Source organism: Lactuca serriola, chromosome 8, assembly GCF_051521515.1.
Source record: "Lactuca serriola cultivar US96UC23 chromosome 8, Lser_US96UC23_V15, whole genome shotgun sequence".
Lineage (NCBI taxonomy): Eukaryota > Viridiplantae > Streptophyta > Magnoliopsida > Asterales > Asteraceae > Lactuca > Lactuca serriola.
This window is the reverse complement of record NC_136415.1, coordinates 28,999,749-29,010,316: the sequence shown is the minus strand read 5'-3', so window position 1 is coordinate 29,010,316 and position 10,568 is coordinate 28,999,749. Positions and strand designations below refer to the sequence as shown.

Here is a 10,568-nt window from a genome sequence, read left to right as displayed (position 1 = left end):
ATTAGCTACGTACATACACAACATCATAATCATCACTGAACTTAATTATTTTTTCGCATTACACAATACTCATTCATTATTGATTATCATATTCTAGCATTTAATACCCACACAACATCTAACTAACTCACCACTGCTTTTACTATTGATATAAATTTATTTCGCCTCTAAATCATTCATCAATATAAATCAATTCAATCGAATTGAACAGTTCTATTTCGTTTTAGCAGAAACTAACACTTCTTTTTCGTTTCACAATATGATTACAGTCAAATAATAATTTATGAAATCAAACACACGTACCTTCACCTTCATCACCAATATCGATCAGTGAATTAAAGTAACTTTCATCGCCATAAAAATCCCCACAACCGGTGTGCTTCATCGCAGCCGAATTCAATCAACGTATCGTAATCTGATTCCAGACGACGAAAACAATATTGTTGTAATATTTTGCAAATTTCGATTACACGTCTAATGTTGGCGATATGGACTGTAGCAATAACCAATATGGTTTCAATAACTTTTATTCAATTAACGTTCTTCATCGTTTTGGCTTCAATCATGGAAAACGTCTGTTAGGTGTTTATTTAATATGTTTAGGTTATATTTATGTTGCCTAATTAATGTTTACGTGACTATATACTTTCCTACTTTTGACCCTTATGAAACGACTGGTCCACATTTGTTCTTGCGATTCTCAACATTTTAGTGTTCTCAATATAACTTATCCCTATATATATATATATATATATATATATATATATATATATATATATATATATATATATATATATATATATATATATATATTACATAAGTATTAGTAGTCGGTAGAGTGTATTGATAACATTGATTGTGTATTTGTGTTTATAATGTCTTTAAATTTGTGTCGTATATAATATAAAAAGGTTTGTGTGTGTGTGTGTATATATATATATATATATATATATATATATATATATATATATAGAGAGAGAGAGAGAGAGAGAGAGAGTTTACTTCAAATGTTTCCTACAACTATGTATGCATGTATGGACCAATAAAAATTTAGCATTAATTTAATTATTAAATTTAAGAATATGGGTAGTTTTGTCATTTTACTTTTATAAACCAAATATAAATCTTGTATGTTTGGAAATTCATTAAATATATATATTATTCTTATAAACCCTAACAATGGTCACCGTTGTGAGCGATGGGGATACGACAATGGAGGATGTTGTTTTCGAGATTGAATCGGCCGCCGCCACCAAAGATTTCATGTGCGACTGTGCCCCCACCCCCAAACAATAGAAGGAAGGAGTACCAACAACCATAATCATCATTGCCGACTCAAGTAAACATTTCTCTCGTTCATTACACTAAAAGAAACTAATATTATTAAAATATCTTGAAACCAATGAAAGTATTTGACGATTGCATAGGTGGTCGAAAGTCTCTTTTTCATTATTATAATCAATTATTTAATTTAGGTTTATTCAATTTCGTAATTTGATGTTGGATACAAATATTAAGCTCTTGATATTTGTGGTGTTTTTCTATAGTTTTATTGATGAAATTCGATTATGTTCAACTGGTATAATCATTTCCATGTTTTTGCTTCTTGTTATTGGCCTATCTGTTTTCTACTTAATTTTTAATGTATGTCTTGTATGTACGTGTGGAAAAGGTTAAACATGTACCATTTATTAGCATATGATGTTCAGTGATAAGTATTTATGCCATTTGAAAATTAGCCACTGTAGTTTTGTTAATATGGTCTGGTGTTGATCTTATGAGGTCTTTTTTTCTATATTTTGACTTTGCTTATGATTATTTATTCTGTAAACATTATGATTTAATTTGATTTCTTTGAATTAATTTCATACTCTCAATAACACAAAGTCTTTAAGCATATTAAAAACCATCCTGAGAGAATATTTACAGTATCATTCTTGCAGAATAAACATGTTTACAATTCTTTCAGAATAAACATGTTTACAATTCTTTAGAATAAACTTGCATAATAGTTTTCATTGATTTATGATTGTCAATATATTTTATTCAAATGACAAAGTAGAATGTATTCTGCCAGAATGTATAAAATGAATCTTAGCAACATTATTCTTTCAAAATGAATTTGTGTTTTTTGTTGGGTTTTGATGTTTTTGTTGCATTTGTGATAGGAATGGCTTGAAGAACTTATTGGATTGACGTGAAGAATGAATCAAAGATTGAACATCTTCACAGTTTAAGAATGTTGTTGTTTTTAAGAATTACACTTATTATTCTTTCATAATGTTGTTATTATTCAAGAATGTTCTTTTTGTATCACAATCATAGAATACAATTATTTGATATATATTATCAGTTCAAGAATCGATTGTGTATATTATTTCATAATGTACTTGTTCATGCTTTCTTCTTATTTATGTATTCTTAAAGGATGTCATAAACTGTTATTCGAACAAAATGTCATTATAATAGAATGTCATTCTAATAGAATTGCATTCTGACAGAATAAAATAAGTTATAATCGGTTATGATTACAAATTAAATTAGAATGAAAGTTGAATTAATTATTTTTCTAAAATCAGAATTATCTCTTCAAATTCGAAAATTTCCTTTTTTTAAATATAGTTAATTGTCTAAAATACCATTTTAATTAAATTTGAGTGATATTATGATACATGATATTCTATTGTAATATCATAGACCCTCAAAATCAGTCACTCATTATTTGATATATTGGTCTAGAATTCTTCTTACATACAATAATTACCTAAAACGCTATAACCTAACCATATATATATATATATATATATATATATATATATATATATATATATATATATATATATATATATATATATATATATATAGGGGAGGGTTCAATTGAGAAAAAAAAAGTTGAGAATGGGGGAATCATTCTCAGCCAATCATTTATTTTTGCCACAAAAGCCTCCAACGTACCTGCGGAAATGGGAAACGAATGCATATGTGTTTTCCAACATAACATATTTCCTTAAACTATGCTAATCATTACTATTTACCTTAATATATACAAAAACATAGTTTTTTTTCGTTTTTTTTTTTTTTAATTTTTATAAGTTATTTTTATCAAAAAATGATTTTAAATATACCAAAATTTATGATTTTTTATTCTCTACAAATAGACATCCATATTGATATAGTTTTAAGATAAAATAAAAAATTTATTTTTTTTATATTTTCAGCTATCGTTATTCATAAATGAATAACAATGCATCAGGTTTTATTACAGTACATTCGTTATTCACTTATGAATAAAAAGTATGAGTTTTTTTTTTTTACAATTTAAGTATCATTCATATATGAATATAACATATAATAAACATAGTATATTCATATTTTAATATTGGACGATGAATTCACTTGTGAATATTAAGATAGTATATTCACTTGTGAATATTAGATGGTATATTAACTTATGAGTATTAAATGATATTTCATATGTGAATATTACATAGTATTACATGGTATATCACATGTGAATATTACAGAGTTTATTCACTTGTGAATATTAGATGATATATTCACTTATTAATATTACACAATATATTCACATATGAATATTACAAGGTATATTCACTTATGAATATTGAAGGTATTTTGACAAATATATATAATTTTTATATGTTATTCACATATGAATAACATACAGACTTGCATATTTGTTTTGTGTTTTTAATAATCATATACTGATTCAGGTGAGAAAACATATTCATATGTGAATATAACGTGGTAATTTAGTTTATGCATTTCATCAAACAGTTGGAGTGCAAACAAGTTAACTATTTTTAAAATGTTAAAAACATCAAGTTATCAATTCCAAATCATCATATACTTCCGATTTCGACTTCAGATGCGACATCCTATCTCTGATCGATTTCTCAATTTAATTTTGATTTCCGAAAATCCGATTGGGAACCTGTGATTACCGATTCTAAGTCCCTCAATGTCGACTGTGACTGTGAGTCCAGAACTCCGATTCCAATTTCATGAATAGCGAAGAAATTTCGGTTTAGTTGAAGAAATCTGGATGATTATTGAAGGTTGGAGGAAAATTTTTGATGATGAACGAACAGTTATCGAATTCTCTATAGTTACGTATTTGAGATTGAAGGTTATTACGATATTTACAAATTGTCACCGTGTCTTTTATGCTTAGATTAAATGAGTGGCTGAGAATGATTCCCCCATTCTCAACCTTTTTTATTCTCAATTGAACCCACCTATATATATATATATATATATATATATATATATATATATATATATATATATATATATATATATATATATATTAGTTTTCGTCGATGATATAACACATTTTTTATGGAAACGATTTGTACTTTAGTTTTTAACATGTATTGTCCTTGTGAAATGTTTTTGTCACGTCTTTCTTACATGGCATCAATCGTAGTATACAATTAAATGATAATGACTTAAAAAAGTAATATTTTTTTGATTTTTATATATATTTGGACATTGAATTTTTGTCATTCACATTTACCTTTCAATTTATTTAATTGTACACATTCAGTTCTTATGATCGGTAATTCCATATAAGCCAAAAAATGACTTTATATAAAGTAATACATTTTTCACTTTGTACATATTTAGTCTTTAATATTTTTTGTTATAAAAAAGATCCTTGTTTTTTTCTACACATTTAGTATTTATGACCGGTTTCTTTAGCTTTTCTCATGGCATCTTACGTGGTACAATTATTAATAAGGTTGGAGCTGTTTATTTTATGGCCATCGCAGCCTCAACTGCTTGGTTGCTTAAGTATTGTGGTTTGACTTAGGTTTTATGTTCTAAACGTTGTAACTTCTTCATACGATCTCATATCTATCTTTATACGCGTTCGTATTTGAGTCTATTTTAACTTTCGTTTAGATTACTCCCGTTAAACATCAACAGCTCCGAACACCTTATTGATGATTGTACCACGTATGATGTCGTGAGAAAAATCTAAAGAAATCAATCATAAATATTGAATGTGTAGAAAAACAATAAGGATATATTTTGCAACAAAAAAATATTAATTACTAAATGTGCAAAAAAAATATTAAGGATTAAATATGTACAAAGTGAGAAATATATTACCCTATTAAGTCATTTTTTCGGCTTATTTGAAGTAGTCGGTCATAAGGACTGAATGTATACAATGGAACAAATTGAAGGGGTAAATATGAATGAAAAAAACTCAGTGACCAAATGTGTACAAATCAAAAAATATACTGCCTTTTAAGTCATATTATATGTAAGTTTAATTTGTCCACAAATTGATAACTTTGACATATCATTATTGGGATAATGACTTAAAAGGGAAGATACTTTTCGATTTGTATGCATTTGTTCACTGAGTTTTTCTTCGTTAACATTTACACCTTCAACTTGTTTAACTGTAATTTAGTCCGTATGACCGGCTACATAAGGTAAGCCAGAAAAAATGACTTAAAAAGGTAAGATATTTCTCATTTCATATACATTTAGTCATTAATATTTTTTTTTGCATATTTAGTTCTTTGTTTTGGTGCAAAATAAGTCATTATTGTTTTTTTACACATTTAATACTTATGACCAGTTTTTTTACGTTTTTCTTACGACATATTATGCGGAAAAATCATTAATAAGGTGTTTGGAGTTGTTCATTCTTATGGCCACCGCGACATAGATTGCTTGGTTTCTTAGTTCTTGTAGTTTGTCTTAGGTCTTGTGTTCTAAATGTCATAACTTCTTCATACGATCATGAATTTTAACGATTTTTATATCCACACATTCGTATTTGAGTCTACTACAATTTTCGTTTAGATTATTCCCGTTAAAAAACAATATATTTTTAATTACAATTTTATTAAAAAAATCATACATACATTCATAAAGAATGTATGGATATAAAGATTGTAAGTAAAAATATATTACTTATTAACGGAAGTAATCTGAATAAAAGTTGTAGTATACTCAAATACGAACGTATGGATATAAAGATCGTTAAAATCTATGATGGTTTGAAGAAGTTTTGATGCGCATAACACAAGACCTAAGTCAAACCATAAGAACTAAGCAACCAAGCAGCCGAGACAGTGATCACCATAAGTATGAACATCTCCGAACATCTTATTAATAATTGTCCAGCGTAATATATTGTAAGAAAAACCTAAACACCGGTCATAAGTTCTGAATATATATATAAAAACAACAAGGGCTTATTTTGTAATAATATATAAAAGACTAAATATACATAAAAATTTTAAGAACTAAACGTGTATAAAATAAAAAATATATTATCATTTTAATTCATTTTTTGGGAGTTAGAAGTAGCCGGTCCCTCTCCCTACCATTTTTATAGCACCACCCTTTCCTCAACTCACGTTCATCTTCAGCAGTCAAACCTGTATAATTTTTGGGGGACCGATGTTTTTATAGAAATAAAACCAATCAAAATACTATATTTCTACAAGTAAATCGAAATCATGTCTATATTTTATACAAATAAAACCGACAGAAGGACTAACATGTTTTATCATTCACCTTGCTTATTTCATTGATATTCGACCGAATAATATTCAGCTAAATATTTACATATATTCTATGATCTGCTAATCGTGAACCAGCTGGGGCATGGTTGTATCATTTTATCTTAATTTGTTACAGTTTGGATTTAATGGTCTGTTTACTTTGAGCAATTAGATCTTTTCGCAGAATCTTGCCAGCAGCCGACTTTGGTATTTCGTTTATGAAAGCTACTCTCTTGATCTTCTTGTATGGAGCCACCTGTAAATACAATCAACTACCTAATATTAGTACACATGTCACTTCTCTTTGAAGAATTAAGAAGAAACAAAAGTGTATATACAAACCTGGCCAGCAACAAATTGCATGACTTGCTCTTCAGTGAGTTCCGAACCAGATGCCCTAACTATGTACGCCATTGGTATCTCTCCTGCATCTTCATCTTCAAGTCTACAAAATTAATTATGAAGCTTATAATCTCACTGAGTTTTGCTACACTTACACACAAACATAAACGCTTTTTGAAATTAATGAACTCACGGAATAACTGCTGCATCAAGTATATGAGGATGATTTAGTAGTATCGCTTCCAGTTCTGCGGGAGCTACCTGATACCCATTATGTTTTATGAGCTCCTTAATCCTATCAACAATGAAAAGATAACCATCTTCATCAAAGTAACCAAGATCACCGGTCCTCAACCACCCATCGGAAACAATGGTTGCAGAAGTTGCAGCCTCGTTTCCTAAATAACCCTTCATCACAGTCGGCCCCTTCAACCATATCTCACCTGCGCTATAAGGAGGTTGAGCAATCCCTGACTCGAAATCAACAACCTTCGCAGAAAAACTTGGAAACAAACCTCCTGAAGCGGCTGACCGAGCTATGGCTTCTTCACTTGAAACAAAGAAAGCAGCTGCCCCACAGCTCTCGGTCAGCCCATACCCAGGCTTTAGGTCAACCCATGGGAACTTTTCTCTGAACCTAGTAGCCACGTGTTTGCTCAAGGGTGCGGCACCTGAACCCACACTTCTCAAAGACGACAAGTCATATCCACCTCCATTGTACTTCACCATTGCAAGTATAACAGGAGGAACTGCTGGAATGTTATTGACTTTATGAGTTTGTATTGCTTCTAACATGGCTTGTAATTCGAATCGATTCATCAAAACTGTTGTGGTGTTAGCACATAGCAATCCGAGGCCAAAAAATACTAAACCGTAGATGTGAAACATGGGTATAAAACACAGAAAAATATCATCTTTGGCTGCTGTTGTTTCAGCAGCCCATTTGAGTAGTGTTATCGTAGAGATAAGATTCCCGTGTGTTAGTATTACACCTTTGCTCGTCCCTGTCGTCCCCGACGAGTACAGTACGGCTGCCGTGTCTGACTGAGTCTGTTTGTTTTCCGGCAACTCCATGGACTGATCACATGAATTGATTAATTCTTCCACAGAGACTTCAGTGCTGTTTAACGGATCACGAGTAGTGACGATGGTAGGAATTCCAGTCGAGAGTAGTTTATGCATCGCGTCAGGTGCAGCGATAGCTAGTTTGGCTCCGGAATCGAGTACTTGTTTGGTTATCTCAGATTCTGTGTTGATTGGATTGGACGTTGTAAGAACTCCGCCGACCAAGAGTATGGCTAAACATATGGTTGGATAGATGATTGAATTCGATGACAAAACAAAGATCACATCGCCCTTACGGACGCCGAATCTTTGGTACAACCCGGCTGCTAACGAGTGGATTGATCGTCGGAGTTCCCTGTAAGTGAGTCGGCGGTTTGTGGTGGAGTCTATAAGCGCGACCTTCATGTCGGATTGGTCTAGACTCGGGAACTGAGATAACACAAACGTAGCTGTGTCAAGGTTGGCCGTAGTAGGGATTTTGTGGTTTCCTTCGAGCTGAATGAGGGAGTGGTAGATCCCGGTTTTGGGGTCGTAGTTGCTCTTCCTCCGGCACGACAACATGGACTCGGTGCCGGGTTCGTTTCTTGAAGCGTCCATCCGCCCTTACTTTCTGCCGGAAATATCGAATGAGGGTGAGCTGTAATTGTAGCAATATGTATAATCCCCGCGTACTTGTATACTTGTATCTAATGAAAGATCATGGGTTATATAATAAGAGGAGTTGGTGTGCAATTGCTGTACATCGCATTCAACCAAATATTTTTAAAGCTTCCATTTAACCCCCTTATAATATAAAGTATAGAAATTACATGTTTGGTCCTGAAACTTTGGTGTTTATAACATACTTGGTTCAACAGTTGCGAAATTGTAGCAGATATGGTCCTATTTCAAACTAAATTAATAGCTTTGGTTACTCTTCTCGCTCTCTAGTGAATGCAGATCTAGAAACCTCAATCTTCATCTGCCATCGATACGAACACATCGATTCTTCGTCAATCAGGTTTAAATTTGTTCATGTTCATAGTAGTGTGTGATTTTGTTCAAGGAACGAATTTGAAACTCAGATTAGGATACAACTGTTTTACCAATATTTGGAAACGACCTAAAAAAACGATTAGGAAACAATCGATTTGTTCTCAAAATCAAAATCATTGATATTTATTTACACACACATTGAGAGAGAGAGAGAGAGAGAGAGAGAGAGAGAGAGAGAGAGAGAGAGAGAGAGAGAGAGAGAGAGAGAGAGAGGGTCATGTTCTATTTTTTAATTAGAAAATAACTAAATAAAGGGTATAACACTTCAATCCATAAAAAAATCTCTTTTAGACTAGTGATGCAAGTTAAAAACTATTAGACCATATGCATAATTTTTTGCAAATCATACAATTTACTCTCTATCTCTTTCTAAAAAAACATATTTTAACCGTTTCATAGTCTCATATGATCCATAAGATCATATGAATTCATTGAAAGAAACTAGAGTTGATTTGGACCTCTCATTAAGAACTTAAGTTTTTCCTTAACAAATGATTACTCAGTCGATTAGAATTTGCGTTGTTATTCCACTGGATAAAGAGAAGTTACATAAAAGCACAACATTGAGTTTTAAGCATCTAAAACATGTCAAATCAGTTCCAACCCATTCCTTCAACTCCTAATGACTTTGCATGATTACTAACATTCATTTACTTGTTTTAAACACTAATTAATATCCGAATTTCACCACTCCAATGATTTACCAGCTAAGAATATAGATCTAAGTGATTTAGATACAATATTTACAAAGGAGTTTTTTTTTTTTTTAACGACAAGCTATCCTATTCCTAATACAAACAAGTTCACAAGCTTCATTTCAAAGTGTTAATCCTTAATAATTAAATGTGAATTTCAATTATGGCTCCAAATGATAATTCAAAACTATATTAGTGAACTAGTTTGATAATCCAACTAGCCAAACGAATTCACATACTAATCTAGATTAAAAATCGTCATACGAACACGCGAACTTTAAACTTAACTTGAAATCATTCATTTGACGAAATAGAAATTGCTAGTCTCATGTTTTGGGTTCATCAACTTAAATTGAGTATAAGAAACTCATTCTATTTTGTTCATTTTCTTAGTCTAACCATTTTGAGTTAATTTATTAAACTAAACTCATCAATTTTAATAAATAAAAAAATATGTAACAGCCACTTTAACCTAATATTGCAGGAATAATAGGATAAGTTAGATCATTTTTTTTTAATGATTTGTCATTGAGAAAATTATTAATCTAGTCTAATTAACAAATAACTTAACCACTTTTAGCCAAAACTTAGCAATTGTCCAAATATAACCCATGAAACCGTAAGTAATTAGAGTGGACTACTGTTTAGCCAAATGGTCTATTATTTCCGGATATATATATATATATATATATATATATATATATATATATATATATATATATATATATATTATTTGGAAACTCTAAAACCATAGGTTATTTTATAACAAAATAACCTACGATTTCCTTTCAACGAAGTACGGTTTCCCAAACTGTAACCTATGGTTCTGGGTAAAAAGTCTACTGCTTTATATTTTTTTTAAATAAATGGAAAGTATTTT

The 10,568-nt window shown here is 30.6% G+C and overlaps 1 protein-coding gene across 1 annotated transcript; it reads right to left on the bottom strand.

The window, feature by feature from the left end:
- Positions 1-6,462: 6,462 nt before the first annotated feature.
- LOC145071027 (putative CoA ligase CCL5) lies at positions 6,463-8,619 on the bottom strand. Its single transcript, XM_079017972.1, has 3 exons — positions 7,087-8,619; positions 6,894-6,996; positions 6,463-6,807 (listed from the first exon to the last, which is right to left on the bottom strand). The coding sequence occupies exons 1-3, from the start codon at positions 8,553-8,555 to the stop codon at positions 6,682-6,684; spliced, it is 1,698 nt and encodes a 565-aa protein (XP_078874098.1). The 5' UTR covers positions 8,556-8,619; the 3' UTR covers positions 6,463-6,681.
- Between the last annotated feature and the right edge of the window lie 1,949 nt (positions 8,620-10,568).